Source organism: Asterias amurensis, chromosome 6 (assembly GCF_032118995.1).
Source record: "Asterias amurensis chromosome 6, ASM3211899v1".
NCBI classification, from domain to species: Eukaryota; Metazoa; Echinodermata; class Asteroidea; order Forcipulatida; family Asteriidae; genus Asterias; species Asterias amurensis.
Genome location: NC_092653.1, coordinates 7,947,261 through 7,968,194, shown reverse-complemented (window position 1 = coordinate 7,968,194; position 20,934 = coordinate 7,947,261). Strand labels below are relative to the sequence as shown.

Genomic DNA, 20,934 nt, shown 5'->3' with positions numbered 1-20,934 from the left:
TCACAGTCTAGAAACAAATTGTAGAAACAACCTTTCACGGTTGGGATCCAATTCATGCTCTGAAGTGTCAGTCACTAATCTCATTTTCAGATTACTGTCAGATCAATGGATCAACAAACACCAACTAATCAGCTTATGGGTGAAAGGTAATGCTCCAAAAGTCTGGAAATTGCATGGTGCGCTGTGCAGGAAATATTCCTGGACCAAATACTTTTTATGTGAAATATTATTTGTTGTTAACTACTGTAAAAATGTTTTATGCATGAAACATTTCGCAGACTGTGTAGTCCAATAACCAATTAGGCTATACCTCCTAACTTTCTGCGATATCTCAAAAATGCTTTTAACTTTTTAAATGTTTTTTTTTACAGGTTGGTTCCATTGTATGAATTTATATAGGATTCAAACAATCCAATAAAAACCAATAAGTGTTCTTTGCCTTTAGTTAAACAAGCGAGTGGTCACTCGTACTCAGACTCATACTATTCAATTGATTTCCTGACTTGGACTTGAAATCGACCAAAATGGCTAGAGACTCGTAACTGAACCCTTTAAAGTGAGTTGACAACAACAACTCAGTTGAAAGAAATACATGTACATGAAGTGCTTTAAAATAGAAATTGTTTATTCCAATATGCATGAATTGAATACACTATAGGCAAGAATTCCCATCCTGGATAAACCACTTTGTTTTGCACAATGCTAGATAAATAGAGAATAAAGACATCTCTTGAGGGAAAACCCAAAATGTAACGTTTTTGTGATTTCAGTGGTCAGGCGAGTCCCAAAATCAGCAAATTTGACTGTCCTAATTGAATTTTCCCCTATAGATCTAGTACATATTGACTTTTGGTCAAGTTGTTTAAACTGAAATATTGCACCTTCCCCTGCAGGGCCAGCAGTCTATGAAATTAAATCGGCCGGTTTATTTGCTTTGCACATCCCACAAATAAAGTCTTGTCTGTCCCTGAAGGGAAGTAAATATGGGAGGGGAGGATTGTTTGCAATTCATGGGTACAATCGTATTAAATACATTTAAAGCTGCTAAGCAGAGAGTAATTGCTTTTAACATTGGCCAATAAGTTTTCTTATATAGACAGTACATAAACCCAACTCCGTGGCACCATTTATAATTTAATAGATGGAAATTTGCAACATAGGGGATAGAAAATATTATTTAAAAGATAATTCATTAACTGCCTCTTGCTACCAGAGAGTTCCGATGGTCTAGTAAGACACTCCTCTGGAATTGCAAAGGTCGTGGGTTCGAATCCCACCCGAGTAATAAATATGCCTGTGATTTTTTTTTCACAGAGCTCGGGAAAGTATTGAGTATACAGTGCTTACACACATCGGTGTATATGGGTAAACAAAATTAATACCATTTATATTATACTACTTTTTTGTAACGGAAAACATCTTTATTACATTTTTGCTGGTGTATGGATTCAACCTTGGATATCCATAGTGTACAATCGATCAGCAATAAGTAAACTTTTTTTCATGGAGTAAACTAGAAAAACGAGGAAACAAAAACTGCATAAAGATTACAGCACTCTTTGACAGTGATATAATGTTTGCACTTTGATCGGGGACACGGGTCACCGGCAACTGAATGTCGCTATTGTAACGGTGGTTCTGACAACAATAGATCAGAAAGAAAAATATTGGGCAAGGAAAAGTAAACATCAAAGTGTGAAATTTGAATTTGATACAATTTGGGGGTTGGGTGGTGCTTGACCTTTGCTTAGTGGCACTGTTTGAATGCGGGTTATCAATTACTAGAATAAAATTTTACATTTTTATGAGCTTTTTTAATGTAGTTAATGTCAATGTTTTGAAAACTGTTTTCTTACAGACAGACAATAGGTATTTTTTTTTGCATTCACATCAGATTTACTTATAAAAAGTAGCAGCGCTGAAAGGGGGCTTATTTGAGAATCTACAGTTTAAACTAGAAATGGAAACTACAGTTTAAACTGGCCAGAGGTGTCCCCCCCCCCCCCTCGAAAAAGGGTTCACCCTTCATGTTTACCACAGTTTTAATGCTAGATTTCTTATAATTCGGTTCGGTTTATAGAATAAATAATTGCCAGGCTTTGATCAAGTTATGAGCGAAAGAGAGGCTTGAAACTTAAATAGTTTTAGAATTTGTTCATAAATTAATTCAATAAATAACAAATTGAAGAATGCACTTAAGTTGTTAAAACCACAGTTTGACGAACTCTATACCAATTTTTTGCTGTGTACAAACATGGAGGCTAGCCCGAGACACATTGTTCGATTGTACTGATCTTTATCTTCATTGTATATTGCAGGTCTACATGATATTTATAGCTATTGTACACCAGCACAGAGCCTGTTTTTTGTTGAAGGCCGTCCAATCATTCCTACAGGGTGGCATTTATAAGTAATCTATTTTTGTATGACCTGTCTTTGTGTAAAATACACTCCGTCAAACATTCGCCTTCTGGCAAACATCGAAAGACGAAGAAACGTGTCTGTGCAAAAAAATCACAAACTAGGTTCTGATACTCTGACCAGCAGCGTGGGTTTTTAAAAATTATGTTTTTTTTTACGAGGGATGCCTCTGTTTTTTAATCAATAGACAATCTCCAGAGCTAGTCATGGTGCCTCGAGGGAATAACCTCACTGGGTCACACAGCCAGAGAGTGCGGTTCCCTGGTTCCCTTTAGACCATCATGCACTAATGACACTTTACGGCTTGGACGGTATGTCAGACGACAAATACTCCCACCATGTTTTTATAATGTTGTCTACAAATATGGCATTTTAATAAAGTCAATTTAATGTGATGGAGAAAAAAAAATGTGTGAAAGGCAATCAATAAAGCATGCTTTATTTAAGCGCCAAAGCACTAATGACACTATACACAACCTGGACAGTATGATGTTCGACAAACAATCCCACCATGTTTTTGTTGCCTACAAATAGTGCGTTATAAACATCCTATGAAATGTCAATTTAATATTTTGAAAAACATAGATGTGTGCAAGGCAATCAAAGTATTGTGAAGCAAGCACAGAAACACTAATGTTCGACAAACAATCCCACCATGTTTTTGTTGCCTACAAATAGTGCGTTATAAACATCCTATGAAATGTCAATTTAATATTTTGAAAAATATAGATGTGTGCAAGGCAATCAAAGTATTGTGAAGCAAGCACAGAAACACTAATGACACTGTACAACCTGGACGATATGAAATTTGACAAACGCTCCCACCATGTTTTTGTTGTCTACAAATAATGCCATACACGGCCTCAGAAAACAATGATTTTGGAGAAGGAAAAAAAAAAGATTTTGGAAAACAACAATGTGCAAAAAGGCAATCAAATACAAAAGCAAACACCAATGCTTATTTTCAGGGCAAGAAGAAGGGGGGGTGGCATGTTGGAAGGGCACATAGGATATTAAATATTTAAATCAGGATAAACCAATCCTAACTTTCTTTCAATTTGATGTTAATGTACTGTGGTTCCAGCACTTTCACCCCACTGGTTTAAATCTAATTCACAGAAAATTACAGAAACCTGACCTTTCAGTGCTCAATGTTGGCTGATTTCTGATTTCTGAACTTATTGACATGAATCTTGTTTTGGGTTTGATATCCGTAAATTTGAATTTTTAGATCAGAACAGAAACTGCACCTGGTCAAAAATAAAACCCATTAAAGACAGTGGACACTTTTGGTAATTGTCAAAGACCAGTCTTCTCATTTGGTGTATCTCAACATACATAAAATAACCAACCTGTGAAAGTTTGAGCTCAATCGGTCGTCGAAGTTGCGAGATAATAATGAAAGAAAAAATACCCTTGTCACACGAACTTGTGTGCTTTCAGATGCTTGATTTCGAGACCTCAAATTCTAAACTTGAGGTCTCGAAATCAAATTCGTGGAGACCTCAAATTCTAAACTTAAGGTCTCGAAATCAAATTCGTGGAAAATTACTTCTTTCTCGAAAACTACGTCACTTCAGAGGGAGCCGTTTCTCACAATGTTTTATACCATCAACCTCTACCCATTACTCGTCACCAAGAAAGGTTTTATGCTAATAATTGTTTTGACTAATTACCAATAGTGTCCACTGCCTTTTTAAAAAAACCATGTCAGAATATCAGAAACTACCTAAAGAGTAACAGAAATGCAGTACGTGTAATAATATATAAAATTAAACTGACCAATGCACCCACATTAATTGATTTCCCACAGGAATTGTGTATTATGTGTATACCATTCATTCGTCAAATGACTGATGTTGGGCAAGAAGGGATAAACATGTGGAACGTGTTTTATCAATAATTCTTGTGATAGCTCCAGGAGAAGTGATTACGGAATCATCAAGCTAGTTCAGAAGGATCACTAAGCAAAACGTGTAATCTCTCCAAAAAATACACTCAAATTAAGAGGAGACCAATCTAATAGTGAATCCACGTTTTTCTGAACTCTAATCCAAACCACATGAACACCACATTGGTGCTCGGAGCTCTGGCTTATGAATTAGACAAGAGAAAATTCACGGAAGAGACAAATAATGCAACTTACAATCATCCTGGAAACACCACTGCAAGGCCAATTTTCAAAGAGCTGCTGAAGCAAAACGTTTGCTCACAAAGATTTTTGCTTAGTTACAGTGAACATGATAACCGATCAAAGATGTTACATTTGTAGTGTTTAAGACAATTTTTGGACACTATTGGTATTTGTCAAAGACCAGTCTTCTCACTTGGTGTATCTCAACATACAGTGTATTTATATGCATAACATAACAAACAAGAAAATTGAGCTTGATTGGTCGTTGGAGTTGGGAGATAACTATGAAAGAAAAGAACACCCTTGTCAAACGAAGTTGTGTGCTTTCAGATGCTTGATTCCCAGACCTCAAATTCTAAACTTGAGGTCTCAAAATCAAATTCGTGCTTGGGCAGTAGCTACTTTTTGTGATTCAAAAACAGCTCTACCAGGTGAGTTGAACTATAAAAGCAAAATATCTTGTTGTTACTACATTTACACGTAGGTTTTAATCAGTTTATTAGGAGCATTGAACTGAAATCACTGCCTGAGGTGTGTATTAAGCATAGAGAAAGGACATTTAAGGAAATCCTTTTTACCGATGCTGGCTGTTTCTGCTGGTGCCCCCTTTTAATTATAATTCATTTGAGATTTAATAAGCTCAACTGGAGTTTCCTAGAAATAACTTGTGAAACAGAAAGTGTTATGGCTATTTGATTGTGTCAGTGCAAATTAATTCCAATAAAAAAACAGAAAAAAAAAACAGAGTGCACTCAAATTGGATTGGATTACAGTCCCCACCGAAGGGTTGAGTCTCCTTTTTTGTAAATTAAAAAAAAAAATGTTATTGTATCATGATAATCGCCTTTGGAGTAATTTAAAGGCAGGTAATCACTCAAAATAATTATAAGCATAAAACCTAACCTGGTAATATAACGAGTAATGGGGAGAGGTTGATAGTACAAAACATTGTGAGAAACAGCTCTCTCTAAAGTGATGTTTTGAGAAAAAATCTTTTTTCCACGAATTTGATTTTGAGACCTCAAAGTTTGATTTCAATTCAAATAGTGAGAAATGACTTCTTTCTCAAAAACTACGTTACTTCAGAGGGAGCCATTTGCTCTCCATTGCTTATTACCATTCAAGTTTTTATACCTAACAATTATTTTGAGTAATTACCAATAGTATCCAGTGCCTTTAAATGTGGATCCATTTGTACCTTTCATGTTTGTTAAAAAGAATCCACATTATCAAGATGTTTTTGAATCTCAGCCCCCTGAAAAAAGGCTTTCAAAACATTTACCAAATTATACTTATTGCACTACACGTCAGTTTTTTTTTTTAGGGGGGGGGGGAGGGTTTGTTTGTTTGGTGATGTTGTTGTTTTGATAGTTTGTTATTTTTCGAGCGGATTTCTGAGTGTGGCCACAGCAAACAAAGTAGCTATTCCTGATGTCGTACTTGATTATGAAGTTAATAATAATTTAAATTCTAAATCTCTCTGGTAATAATACTGAGGAGCCCTCTAAAGTTCCTTGCTCTGTGACGTGTAGGCCTGAAGATACTCATGAAGAGACGATAATGAAGACATACCAAATGTGGGAGGAAAAACCCCATCCTGGGGGAAAACCCACACACACATAGGGATAGGCCTAAGGACCTAAAACCAAAGCTCTGGTGCAAAGTTGGATTCAAACCTTGGTACACAAAAAAGACGCGAGGCAGGGACGAAACCCAGAGTTTGCCTTCCAGAAAGAGCAGCACCAATTTCAAATCAAAGAGGCCTTACACATACATAGCTGTGTACATTTACCAATTGTACAGGGGTGGATTTCACAAAGGTAGTCCTAACTAAGGACTAGTCTTAGGCAATGCTAAGAGATGGGACTGGTCCTAAGTTAGGACCAGTAACTCATCCTAACTTAGGACTGGTCCTATCTCTTAGCATTGCCTAGGACTAGTCCTAAGTTAGGACTACCTTTGTGAAATCCACCCCAGGACTTGTGGCTAACATTACTAAAGTACCAATAGGAATACAAATAGGAAGAAGTTTGAAACAACAAATCCCTGATTTATGTTAAAACTTTAAGGAAGTTTTAACCACAAATTCAACAAACAAATTGGCCTCCACACAGGTCTGCATGTCTTCACACATCTGGCCTAAAGTTGCCCAGGTCCTTGCCTTCGTGTCCCTGAACAAAATATTTCTGGAGAAGTGTTTCTTCTTTCATGAATGCTTTTCAACATGGAACTAACGTAACTTATCACAAACCACTTGGTGAGAATTTTGTCTGGACACCATCTTTTTTTCCTTTTCTTAAGAAGCTTTCCGCCAGTGGAGCACTGTTAAGAGTGGAGGGGGTGAGGCAGCATTGCAAGTGCCTGAGCCAACTTTCCCATCAATGCAAATCACAGGTTGCATTAAGTTTATTTTTTGAAAGTAAATAACAGACGAGAAGCCTTTAAGGAATCGCTGACTGACACCAAATGGGGACATGAAACTGTACACTGCAGAATGTTTGCAACATTGCGCTAGAATGTGCTGTCGTCATACAGTAATACTGTAACAGTATGCCTTGGGATGATCTTTTGTCTCGGCATGTATGTAACTGTGAATATTAATTAGCAATTCAACGAGACTGGCTCAAGCGTTTAGAAACATAACTAACATTAAACCAAGTAATATGCCTGTGATTCTTTCACAGAACTCGGGAAAAGTACTGAGTATACAGTGTTAACACACATCAATGTACAACTTTGGTAAAACCAAAATGATTATACCTGTGTACTTTTATCTTGGGGAATTGTGAGGAGAGGGCTGATGCTTTACCAATGTTTTTCACGAATTTCATCTTCTTGTTTTCAATAAAAATTACAAATAAACATTCTGGTAGTTGATGATCCGCAATAATGTGTCTTGCACTACGATGTTTTCACGACAGTCCTAAAGACATCGTCTATGATGATGAAGGAATGCTTATTTTTTAATGTGGAAGAAAAATATCTCTGAATGAAAATTTTTTTGTAATATAATCTGGGCCCAATTTCTAAGATGTAGAAATTGGGCCCAGAAAATGGGCCTAGAAACTGCTAAAACAGTAGATTTTGTGTTTACTGAATGATTTCATGTAGCTCTCTGCTTACTGTAAGCACAGATAAAGGCATGCTAACCTTCCAACGCTCACTGGTTTCAACTTCCAAGCAAATGAATGATGTTGTAATGCAATGGAAAGAGCACTTAGTTGGCTGCCTAGTTTTCCTGACTACCTTGTGAGATGCTTAGTTAAATCACAAAATTGCCTACCATTATGCAGCGCTATGAAATTGGCCCCAAGAGGTGGGGACTGACATACCGCTTAACAATATCAGGCTTAAAAAAACTGAAAGAGTTTTAAATTATCCACACTCACAAAAAGAAAATATTTATCATCCCAAATACAGAATGCGAACTTCAAAAAGTGCAATTTAAATCGTTTTTTCTTGATTCAAGTGTGTGAATCAATGAAGACAGAAATTAAAACCTAACAAAAATGGAGACAATGTTTGTGAGTAACAACAGCTGTGGAAACCATTGACTGAATGTAGACTAGACTGTACACAAAAAAATACAGTACAATAAGTCTGTGTTAATATTGAATGTATGTTCTGGCGTTGCTCATTCACAAGGGCGTGTACACAGTGTGAAAAGAATCACGTTTATATCTCATTTTTTTTTTTTTTCACAATAGGTCTCGAATGCTTGGGAAGGTAATAACGACGTTGAATGAATGTATTCATAGTATGAAACCAGTTTGCAATGGCCAGCTACGGACGTTGTGTTTGTTGCCGATTGTTATACTATACACATCGTTCTGAATAAATGGCCTATGAAATTTGTCCAGAAAAGCAAATGTCGATATGAATGAGAACAAAAGTGAGGCTCTTGCAAAGATTGTCGCTAAGAGAAATGGAAAAAGATGCCAGAAAAAAATTGACAAGGAAACAATTTATATCCTGAAACTGAGCAAACCAAGCCAAACTAATACAAGTCACAAAAGAAGGTCGCCTTAAAATTGACAAAAATAAGTTTTTACCAATTTTACTTTTTGACTTTTCCATTCCACACGTCCCTTAAAATTGTACATAATATAATAAAACAGAAACAAATTACGTCTTGTTAAAGGCATTTCAAGACCAATAAAACTCCAGGCTACAAGACTGAAATTCTTGCGGATAAATCTTTCTTTAACCTCGAGCCCTGTATGTGGAAATAGACCTATGCACGTGATGTCATATCAGTAGGGCGCCCTCACCTAGTGGTAAAAAAAGGACCGTTCATTGGCCAAACCTGTGCGCCCCGCGTTCAAATCTGTGTGTTTAGATTGTTTCGTTATCCTTTTACCTCTAGGATGGCGGCTGGATGACGTCAATGCATTAAGGTCTATTAGTCGGTAGGATTAGGTAGTTAAGTGTTTTGACTTACTTGAAACAGTGGATGTGCCATTCCATCTGCAGAGCTTGAACATAATGCTCGTCCGCTATCTTATGAGAACAGAACATGCATACTGGATCCACACCTGATAAACAAAGATGTATAAATGAGTACCAATTCTGGAGCAGTTGAGTTTTCAAAAAATAATAATGCAAGACTAATAAAGAGTGCAGTTGTTGAGACAACTAGCACATGATGTAAGAGCTATCAGGCCTTGAATTTCAATCTCGAAGGGGCACAGCAATTTTTTTACGGTAATGAGCACTCATGAGGAAAATGTAAATTTGCATTGGAACTTTGCAAAGGGCACCACAGCAAAAGCACAGGCAACACGACAAATTCTGCGGGTACCGTGTGTTATTTAAAAGTCCTGAGTGTGCTATGGCTGTTAAACTTTGGCACATCTCTTCTTCTACACCTGATGATCAAAAATACATTATTAATCTCGAACAATAATGCATTAGCGGCAAACCTGGTACGTGGCCACGTGATCTATCGCTGCATGCACCCCGTAGTCAGGGCACCTGTTTAAATTCGAAGGTTTACTGAGAAAGTACGAAGATGTCAGAATTTTGAAAAAAGGAGTACAGCGAGCAAGTTACTTGTCCTTATTTTGTACAAGTAGTTCTAGTAGCATCATACTTAGTTAAACTTAGTTTCACACAAAAGGAGCTGAATGCTTCTAGTTCTATACTTTTTCAATTGAATGAATGAATTGTGAATGAATTTACAATTTTGTATTCTGTTTTGGTCAAACAAAACTAAGAATAGATGTTTCAGTACTGTTAATTACTAAAAAATAAACAAACAAATTTACACTTTCAAATAACTCAAAATTATCGTATTCTCTCTTTTGAACAGGAGTCAGACCATGTCCGTGGTGAGACAGACTGAGACTCTCACTCAAACCCTCAACCAAACAACAACATATGAAGTTGAGAACGAGTCGCAGTTCAAAATTCACACTCCGGTAGGCGCACCTATCAAGTTTTATTGAAAACAAACACACATGGCATGGGTGCACAAACAGTGTGGTGCACAGCTTGACCAAAAGTCCACGCACGACACAGCTCACGAAACAATCGCAAGTGTCCATTCATGGTTTTATTGGCTTGTGTAAATGGCTCTTTCTACCCCCTATTCATGCTATTCAGACTTCTTAAACACGTACCGTTATCTTCTTCAGAACCCATGTTGACGACTGGACGGTTAAATCTCTCACAATGCCATCAGAACAAAACGTTCGCGTGTCCAACTGTCAACTCGTTTATAAATGGCAGTATTGTTGACATGTGTGTGTGACTGCCGCCGAGGAATATAGATCGCGTAAACCGCCCACCTCGTACACAATGAGTGTCCATACATGTACCTATGTATGTACACACACTTATAGTTGTTTACATTAGGTGCCATTATTAGATGGCAGAATGCAGCGCCCTCTTTGTCTAGATTGTGCCGAAGCAAGATGAAAGTTGATTGAAACTCCGCCCCTCCTCTCAATTGTGACAGGAATTGATTGTTTCTGAGGCACAATATCAAGCGATTTTGTATATTGTTTCTCAAAGACATTGTTGTCCTTCCCCAGAATGCAAAAACTTTACGTTGATGGATGAGCAAATGGATCTCGTCGATGTACCAAATCCCCCCCCCCACATCCACTTAGAGAAAAAATAATCAGATTAAGATTTGTCTGCCTTGTATCATTGGTAACAAATACTTTTATTCTCAAAAACTCGGACTCGAAGAACAAGACATCAGGTGTTTTTTATCTTTAAAGCCATTATACACTTTCGGTACAAACAAAGTTATGGGGCCTTATGTTTTGGGGCCTTATGTTTTTCTTTACATTTGCCAATGATTTTGGTGGGAGAAAATGTAATGCATATTACTTAGCGTGGTGAGTTGCTGGCCAATAAGAAGCCACAATTACTTGCATGATGTCACAAGAACATTCGATCAAACTCGTTACATTTTCTCCCACCAAAATCGTTGGCAAATGTAAAGAAAAACATAAGGCCCCCAAAAAGAGTTGGTAAAGGCGCTTCGCGGCTTTGCCGCTTGCGGTGATAGTCTTTTTTCGTGCATTACATTTTTGGGGCTGGCGTGCCATCCGGTGTGCCGCGTGCGCCTTGACTAAAGGCTAACTCCTTGCCAAATTCCACACCAACTTGGACAAAATTAGAATGCCATTACATTGGTAAGCGTTAGTTCAAGTATACACCCCTCCAGTCCTTCTGAATTCTTAATTTTGGCAAAGAGGATATAGCAGGACTTGGGAGCACTGGAAACCTAAGATTTCCAAACACATTTGTTTGAATTTTCTTTTGTTATTTAGGGAATGCCATAACAGTGATAAGCGATAGGGCAACTTAATAACACTCTATTTAATAATAAGTTATTTAAAATATTGCTTGATACGAATGAAATTTCAGTTGATACTACTCCGATCTAACAGATTAAATAAAAATATACTGAGAGTTGTATATGTATAAATTACTATTCACATAAATTCATAGTCACTAGTTTAAATTAAAAGTCAATAAATAGTTCATAATGTAAATTTTTGAATATATTTGTTTGGGTTAATCACCATCTCTCAGGATCCCACTGTGCGATACGAGTTTTCGTATAGGGTCTGAATGTTTCATCTTTCCCCTTCAGATTTCTACAAGATGAAAAGTACTGGAATGAAGAAAGCGGCCTTTTGAGTAATTTCTGTTCCTTCACTTTGTCTATGAAGGGTATAATGCTACAGAACAGCTCAAAATGCAGAGGAGATCTGATTTGTTTGGGCTCCCTGATGCTCACTTGGTACTGCCACTGGAAGTACTTGGCGTACAAGTCAGGTTCGTTATTGAGAAGAATCAGGTAATCAGCGAGGGCTTTGATAGAGGGGAAGTCACCGACATAGATGTAAGATCCCGGCGGTGCCTCTCGACTGTAGCACTCCCTCTGCGCACCGTGGACGACGGGAACGACGTTATTCATAAGTGCCGTCTCCCAGAATTTCTCCGTGGTGTAATCATCACATTCGGCACTCTCCAACGCCAAGTAAAATTTGTACGCTTGAAGACGCTTTTGGCACTCTTTCGATAGTCTTGGCAAGCATTCCAGGGTTCCACAAGCACCATACACGTCAACCGGAATGTGTTTTTGAAGTTCCTTGACGAAAGCGCTTCTGGGCCAAAATGTTTCCCAGCAATTTCGCGCCATCCAAGAAACAAGCTTTGTCTTTCCCTGTGACCAATAGTCAATCGAGACGTTCATCCGCATCATCGGTTTACCGGGCACAGTGTAACCATACTTCATTAGAACTTCAGAGTTGTTGTAGTGGGACCATATCCCATGCAGAGGCAAGATACCGAGGCCAGGGGTCCGCCACCTCATTCTTATCAGAGGCTCCCTCCCGTAAAAAATCCACGCTTGCACCGGATCAATCGTCATGGTTTGCAGCATCTCCAGGTTGTTCCGCAATTTGTTTTCATCCATGTTCAAAATTGTCACATCTTGGTCGATAAAATCTTTCACGTGGCTGCCCATCACTATTCTCAAGTTTGTTTTATGATTGTAGCATGTTCCATTGTACTGCCACTGTCCGCTGGAACTATCTTTCTCAAGGAATCCTATATTCTGTGACATAGTTCGGCTCTCACCAAATATCAGGACATTATACTGTTTGACTTTTGCCTGGCTGCGATCGATCACCCTTTGATTAGTAACCTTTTTGGAGTGTCTCCTTGATGCACTATCTGCGTTTATCATCATGATGTCGCCAGTCTTCATTCTGGCTGACATTTTGAGATGAGCCACTGAGCCAAATATGACAAAGTACACGGCGACTGAGGCGGCTAAGGCGACCAATGATAATATCTGAAAAATGGAGGAGAAAACAACTCTTTTTAAATAATCGTAAATATATTATCTGCAGTGAAATGTCATATGTAGTGGAGAAGTTAAGGGTTAAATAACAAGAAATAAACCACAAGAATATATAAAGCGCTGTAGAACCTAACTTGCCAATTTCATCGTGAGGCCGAATAACAAAAAAATACCAGTTGATCGTCCGGATTTTTCATAAAAGAGGAGGATGAGGGCCTTACTATTTACTATTTACTATTTTTTTTAAGATGGCCGGTAAGTATTTCAAATCAAACAGGCCACCAATTCTTCAGTTTGAATCAACCGCAAACTTATTTATACCTACTATATTAGATGCATGAGGACCTGTGTTAACACTAACATGTCTAACACGAACAGGGTCTGATAACACTAAAAAGATTTACTGGTAGGCATTCACTAATATTGTTTTATGAAACAGACGGTTACAAGTGTTCGAGAGCATCGCGTTAGATTCGGGAAAAGCTCCTAGGCCAGTCCTTTTGAAAAGATGGATAAAAAAAAAAAAAAAAAATAGCAAATAGTAAAAAAAAGGATGCGGCCCCAAAAAAGGATGCGGGCGGGAACGATCAACTGTTATTTTTTTTTTTTTGGCCTAATGAAGATTATGAAAAACTTTGACAGTAGTCCTCTCAAATAAATATGAGCCAAGACAAATCACCACACCAAAATCCTAAATTTTGTCAATCCTTCCAGTAATGTAAAGAAAAGAAAAGAAATGTTAAAACCAATTGTTTCTGAAATGTACATACCGCACAGAAGCGTCTTGTTACAGGCATCGCCATGGTTACATAGTGGCTGTATACATTCACTTCCTGCAATGGGGAAAAAAGACAAGAAAATGACAACCATTGTTCAATTGCATTGTTAAATTTAACGTCGTTGAAAAAGCGTTATTGTCCAATTTTTTTCTCATTTGGAAAAAATAATATTAGTCCTATTATTTCACAATAAAAAAAAGTGGTGGCCGTATTCAAAATATTTTTCAAGAGTTTCGTCTTTTTATCAACACATACCTTTAATTGAAGTACACATGCATGGGGGCTGGCCTAAGTCTTCAGTTTAACTCCATGGTTGAACAGCAGACCCTATATAGGAACCCTTTATCCGTGGCCAAGGCTGGATGGAAACATAAACACAATAGTTAATGTGAGCAGTATCCCTAGTCAATAGGTTTTGGTCATAGCAGGCATATGAGTAACTATCCATGAAAAAAGAGGAAAAGAGAAAACTGGGCAAAAAAAAAAGAGGAAAAGATTATATTCCTATACATTTGTACACAGAAAGTAAAGTCAAAAAGAGAAAAATCAAAACCAAAAAAGAGGAAATCAGCTGACTCGAAAAGAGAAAGTCTCACATGCCTGTAATAGTCAATGGTTATGAACGCCCAGCTGCATCCACTTTTGCTTTATAGTACCTGGGCTGTGAACGCCCAGCTGTACCGACGCTTGATTGGTGCACTGGCTCTGTGAAAGCGCCCAGCTGTGTCCACACTTGATTTAAGCACCAATTTACTGAGCATAATAAGTGTGGAGATAAAGTGACTTTCAGGGCTGTTGATTTGTTGCTGGCAGCAGCTATTTAAAAGTAACAGGACACTACGTACACTTTGTGGTTCCCAGAGGCGTGGACATGTTTTGTACACAAAGCATAAATTTTGTTGTACGTAGCAGTAAAACTAAATGACAGTATGAATTTATAATTTTTTTTTACAATTTTTGAAAATGCGGAGCGGATTTTCTGGACCACTGCAAGGTCAATATGAGAGTTCAAAGAACACAAAGAGCCTAATTTGGGAAAGATTTGATAATAAAAAAGAAGAAGATATTTGTGATTTGCCAAAAGTACATTTTGATAAGTACAAAACCCAGAACCGTTTGTGTTGTGAGACCTGAGTATGAGGTTAGTGGAGACGATAGTGAAACGAACCTCATCATTTTCATAGATAGGACTAAGGAGTAGCCTTCAACAATACAAACAATGGGAAACTTTAGACTATCGGCCAATCACCAAGAGAGGGCGCTCTTCACCAGGTTATGTCAACAACTTAGGAATAGGAGTTTAGAAGCATGAGTGACGGTCACTGACAGCAAAATAATACCTCAAGTGTGTTTTGCGTGTTTTTGATTTTGTATTTAGATTTAGCCAATTAGTATTATTTTTGTTTTCCATAACACAATGCCAGCATAAACCAAACTGTTCTGGAACAGGACGTACTGGACACGAGTTCCCTAAGGATAACATGCGGTGTGCATGAGTTTTTGGGAGCGTTTCTTCTAGGGTAATTAGCAAAAATTCCAAAATGCTGACCTACCAAAAATTGAGAAGAAATCTGAAGTTTAGTTGTATGACAATGTATCTGATTTAATTTTTAAGAGGCTGAGAGACTTTTACCATTGTTTGCTATAGGAGTTGTGCACCCTTACCTGGTAGGTCTGCTGCCCTCTAGTGGCAGAGCTTTCAAAAAGTCTCCCATTGACTGACAAATCTAGAAGTAAAAAGGCAGCCATTTGGTACATTTTAAACATATTCATAAATACCCTAGACAGTGTCGCTACTCCTATTGGTGGAGAGCGAATCACGATGGGGTGTTTAAACAGTTGATAATGACCAGCTGGAGCTGTTTATAACCGGCTGGCTTTTGCGTGTCAGGCGCGCACGTACGCCAATATTATTACGCAGAACGCGCAATTCATAGCTATTAATTAGTAACGACTGATATCTATTTCTAAGCGCATGCACGTAATTTATTTCTAACTAAGCGGCTTGCGAGTACACACAACCCACGCGCATCAAACAGATTCTTCACAAAGTTTTTGAAAAAAATACTTCAAACCTCGAATTTTCAATTGTTAAACTCAATCAAAAGTGTCTGTCTATAAGTATAGGGCCTTTATTTAGGGGCCTACCTATAATTGCATTTTTTAAACGATTTTTAACAAAAGGGCATTTATGAATCGGAAGAGTTGTGACGCCGTTTACTGCCGTTTAAAATAAAAAACCCTTGCAGGATCATAGCCATGCGATAAATAAAGCCTAGGTAGCCTAGGGCCCTAGCCCCCACGGCAATGACCCTGCCGGTTTAAATTAAACTTTAATAAACATGATAAACGGCCTTTTTAAAAGAACTCGTCGCTACCCTTTCAATTTCATGCCCTTATTATTTGTTATTCATAAACCGTAATTAAATACTACTTAAATATCATCGTGACTGATGAAATAATGTTCCCACAAGTTGGACTCCAAAAAAAATTCTGACTTCAATTCAAAGTTTATCTCCAACTTGGAGATAAACTTTGAATTGAAGTCAGAATTTTTTTTTCAAAATGGCCGCCATTTTAAAACAAAAATAGCCGCTCATTACATAACAATTACAGGGGTCGAAATTGCCACTAGCCCGCTAGCCCGGGACTACCAGATTTACAGCCGGGCTACTCATTTTTCCAGCTTGATAGCCCGACGGGCTAGTGGAAAAATAATGCAAAAATCATCATCACAAACAATAAAGAACTATGTTATTGGTGTATTGTAAAGTTTGAGCCGTGACGCGGGACATAATGTGTCTTTCAGGCTACCAAAATCTAATCAGGGCTACTAAAAATTATTGGTCACTAGCCCTGCTGACTACCATGGAAATACACTTAATTTCGACCCCTGAATTAACATAGTCACAGAAGTCCTCACCTTTTCGCCAACATTATTCTTATTTTTTCTCCTCAGACCAGTACTATAGTTCTAATCACCACTAACGGAATCAATTCAGTTCACACACATTCTGACATTGAATGTCTGGCCGCCGTCCATACAAAAAATAATAAAAATTGTAATAAAAATTGTTGTCTTTTTCTTAATAGTGCGACCCCAAATAACTCGCTCGCTACTTGCCGTGTGAGGGCGGTATTTAAAAAATAGAACCGGAGGAGATCGCAGAGTTGGCCAGCGTGTGGTACGAAAAAAAAAAAAAAATTACAAGACGGACGTCGATCTTCAAACTAGATCCCAGACTCCACTGTATGACAGCGCACACAAAACTTTGGCAATCGTGGTTGGGTTACCAGACTAGTTAAAGTATGGCACAAGATGGCGGGACTTTGGAAGGTTTCTCTGTGATTATATAAAAATAAACGAGAGTTCTAGTTTATTGCTTCGTTTATTGAATAATATAAGGTAAGTGGACGTGTTGAGGATGTGATTGTGTTTATAATCAAGTATTTTGTGATTCTTGTCATACATTATTTTGTTAATTAGATCATTAAAAGACATTAGAACCAACAAGCTTTATGTTGTCGGCAGTACGAGAGTTCTTCTAGTTAATTGCTTCGTTTATTGAATAATACAAGGTAAGTGGACGTGTTGAGGATGTGATTGTGTTTATAATTAAGTATTTTGTGATTCTTGTCATACATTATTTTGTTAATTAGATCATTAAAAGACATTAGAACCAACAAGCTTTATGATGGCGGCAGTTCGAGGTCGACGGGTTATCCAATTTTTTTTACGAAAAAAAAACAAGTTTGGTACCATTGCCATTGGAAAGCTTATCTCAAACGTAATATTATGGTAGTAAAATCAATCATTTATCTTTAAAGGTTGCAGAGATATTATATTTTAATGTATTTTTGTACTTTGTTTTTGTCTGCATTCTCAAAATCATGTCAATTGTCAAACAAATGTCCCCATGTTTTGTAGCCCTGGTAGTACGTCATGTACGTCAGTCAGTGCCACTGCACTGACGTCCTGGGTATAAAGGTTCTTTACAATGCGAACACAAGTTTGACTACAATTTTCTTTATTTTTTACCTGATTTGAGAAGCTGAAATTCCGTTCATATATTCATAGTGTCCCTAACTATATTCTCAACGAGTTCACAGCTAACAAATATATCCATGGGAATGCTGGTCATCTCGCCACCTGACAAGCTCGCCGCCAACAAAGTTGCCCCCTACCCGGCTCGCCCCGGGTTGAAACAAAGTCGCCCCCTGGCAATGTCGCCCCCTAGCAAAGTCGCCCCCTGACAATGTCGCCCCAGCCAATGTCGCCCCCTAGCAAAGTCGCCCCCAGATGTTGTTCGGAAAATTGTGTAAATTGCTCACCGGCTATTATCCATCTGCTTAGTGTTTGGTTAACGCAGGTTGACAGCAATTTGGCTGCAAATAGTAGGCCGCCAGTTGATCAGTGCAAGAAAGTGTTTACACGGAAGTAGTGCACGACGTGGGATCGGAACACGCTGATTTCAATTTTCTTTTCACAAAATATTAACACCAAAGGAGAAAATTCAACAATTTTAAATAATGCGAACTTTGAGTTCCAACTACAAGGAACATGTGAGTAAAATTTCAGAATCCCGAGTTAGGTAGAAATATTTTAAACAGATTTTTGAAATTTTTTTGCAATGGTACGGGACCTTTATATCCTGGACTCCGTCGCGTTGCCTGCAACGGAGGAGTCCAACCTGGGCTAGTCCCCATGCAGCCTCAATACACGTAAGTCCATAGGCTGCAAAAAAAATCTGTCAGGACCCCCTCCTCTAAATCTTATGCGCAGCTATGAGCAGCTACCTAGCAAAGAAACAAAGATATGCACGTGATCACGAAGGTATAAGCTTTCAGAAAGTATGAGTTTTGTATAGGTTTTGTAGTTTTCATATTTGAGGAATTGAGGATTTTTGATGTAAATTTATGTGTAAAACCTCAACTTGTGGTAACAAAATACAATGAACTCATCAAAACAGTTTAAAATATCAATCAAATTCTATCAAAATTGGTACCTATCAATTCCTCAGACCTTCCTCTACACAAATATCAACATATCCCACGTGACCTTAGGCTATCGAGGCCACAAGAGGACAAAAAACATTTTCGACACAAATCGATTGAGTTTTCCCGTGACCCAAAATGGGCTCTCTGTTACGCGCTAATTTTTTTATTTTCAACTCTGTGTTTTTCATTTAAAATTCCAGTCAATCGAGAAAGAACTGCTTAATTGTGAAAGGAAATGTCTTCAGCTAACCACAGATGATTTTGTACATCAAAATTCGCACTTAAATAATGTCTTTTGGGTGAGTTTTCACAAGCACTTTTCTTGTACAAACAGATACAAATCACGATTGAGGCCTTTCCGTCGACCTCCTTACAACCAAGCAAACATAGACATTTGACTGAATGGAAAACTGGGGTACTGAAATTAAATGCGACTGACCGTATTAATGCCACCACATGACTATGGAATGCATGCGACTGATTTGATGATCTATACTATTAAAAGCGTAACCCGCGCCATCTTGGATTGAAATTAGAAGGTCCAGTGGCATGGCATCCTTGTGGAATTCAACACGACTGTGTCGTTTCAGACGTTGGGTTGCAAGTCTTACAAAACCCTGACCCGAACTCCCTCTTATGAGTCGTCCGATTGGCTGGTCACGAGCGATATCGTAGGCCGTAGGCTGCACACAGAGCCACCTCTTTAGGTTTGATGTGGATGGCGACCTCGGGCTTCCATTAACATTCCAGAGTGACTCATTGATGTTGCGCAGAGGGGTAAATGGTATGGTTTATATACCATTTTGTACAAGGGGTTAATTTCGTGTGTTTAAGGATTTGGGTACTTTTTCAAAATGTCCATAGATTTACATTAAACTTACAGGGTTTGAAGATAATGATAGTGGAAAGCTTCCCTTCAAATCTTACTAACTGAGGTGCTGTAGTTTTTGAGAAATGAGTAAAACAATGTCATGAAAATCCGTTTGTAAATGATTAAAATAATTATCGTCTCATGAGACGAAAAATTATTTTCATGACATTGTTTTACTCATTTCCCCAAAACTACAGCACCTCAGCACACAGTACTTTCAGGGAAGCTTTCTACTATCATTATCTTCAAACTGTGTAAGTTTAGTGTAAATCTGTGGACGTTGTGTTTTTTGTCCTACAAAAGTTACATAGACCCTTTAAATAAAAATAATTAAGGTTTTATGAGAAACAAAAATACATGCGTCTGTTACATATGTGTGAGTAACTCACTCAAGTCACTCATGTAGGCCTATACCCAACTTTCCAGCATTTTTTAAACGCATCAAACAGCAACCCACTGTTGCTAATAAGTTTATTTGTTCCATTTAACCCTGTACCATTGGTGGTACAGTCCATATGTATGGTGGCCCTGAAGGGACATCGCATATCGCAAACGTGTGCGCATACGTATGCAATGTCGTGAAACAATTCGCAAATATGTGCGCACACGAATGCAATGTCGTGAAACAATTCGCGAATATGTGCGCACACGTATGCAATGTCGTGAAACAATTCGCGAATATGTGCGCACACGTATGCAATGTCGTGAAACAATTCGCGAATATGTGCGCACACGTCTGCGAATATTATTTGCGATGTCGTGAATTTTATTGCATACCATGTTGCATACCTTTGAATAAAATGTCTAATGATCTGGGGGGTTTCTTTCCAACAGTGAGATAAGCGGTAGTCATTGCAGCAGTAGTCTTTGTTGTGAGGCAAGCGAGGCGTGTGGTCGTCCTTGGCCTGGTGCCAAGTTCCTGGGTATACACATGCTTTACAGAGGGAGCCTGCTGTAGCGCCACAGTACTCCCTAGATCGGTAACAAATTATCCACAACTATGACATCCTAATGGTATGCAACATGGTATGCAATAAAATTCACGACATTGCAAAACAAATCGCACTCGTGTGCGCACATATTCACGATTTGGTTCACGAAATTGCATACGTGTGCGCACATATTCACGATTTGGTTCACGAGATTGCATACATGTGCGCACATATTCGCGATTTGTTTCACGACATTGCATACGTGTGCGCACATATTCGTGAATTGTTTCACGACATTGCATACGTGTGCGCACATATTCGCGAATTGTTTCACGATATTGTATACGTGTGCGCATATATTCGCGATTTGTTTCACGACATTGCATACGTGTGCGCACACGTTTGCGTTATGCGATGTCCCCTCGGGGCCACCATACATATGTCATCCCCAACACACAGAACGTATACAG

At 38.3% G+C, this 20,934-nt stretch overlaps 3 protein-coding genes across 5 annotated transcripts in view; 1 reads left to right on the top strand and 2 right to left on the bottom strand.

Moving 5' to 3' along the window:
- Positions 1–10,618, bottom strand: part of LOC139939189 (LIM domain kinase 1-like) — a 76,121-nt gene extending 65,503 nt beyond the window's left edge. Inside the window, exons 1-2 of the mRNA XM_071934966.1 lie at positions 10,177–10,618; positions 8,997–9,090 (exon numbers count right to left, since the gene is read on the bottom strand). Of these exons, the coding sequence (XP_071791067.1) occupies positions 8,997–9,090; positions 10,177–10,198 (116 nt within the window). The 5' untranslated portion in view covers positions 10,199–10,618. The remainder of the gene's footprint in view (positions 1–8,996; positions 9,091–10,176) is intronic.
- A 98-nt stretch (positions 10,619–10,716) lies between these two features.
- On the bottom strand, positions 10,717–16,787 carry LOC139939191 (alpha-(1,3)-fucosyltransferase 4-like). Of its 3 annotated transcripts, XM_071934969.1 has the most exons (5): positions 16,587–16,787; positions 15,329–15,390; positions 13,919–14,021; positions 13,655–13,717; positions 10,717–12,875 (listed from the first exon to the last, which is right to left on the bottom strand). In XM_071934969.1, exons 4-5 carry the CDS (start codon positions 13,685–13,687, stop codon positions 11,592–11,594), a joined length of 1,317 nt encoding a protein of 438 aa, XP_071791070.1. In that variant the 5' UTR covers positions 13,688–13,717; positions 13,919–14,021; positions 15,329–15,390; positions 16,587–16,787; the 3' UTR covers positions 10,717–11,591. The 3 variants fall into 3 exon arrangements, with proteins under 3 accessions (XP_071791070.1, XP_071791069.1, XP_071791071.1); XM_071934968.1 differs by lacking the exon at positions 15,329–15,390; XM_071934970.1 differs by lacking the exons at positions 15,329–15,390; positions 16,587–16,787 and adding an exon at positions 15,297–15,317.
- Positions 16,788–16,964: 177 nt separating this feature from the next.
- Positions 16,965–20,934, top strand: part of LOC139938537 (Fanconi anemia group J protein homolog) — a 77,876-nt gene continuing 73,906 nt past the window's right edge. The window contains exon 1 of the mRNA XM_071934107.1: positions 16,965–17,069. The gene's annotated coding sequence lies outside the window, so the exon portion shown is untranslated. The remainder of the gene's footprint in view (positions 17,070–20,934) is intronic.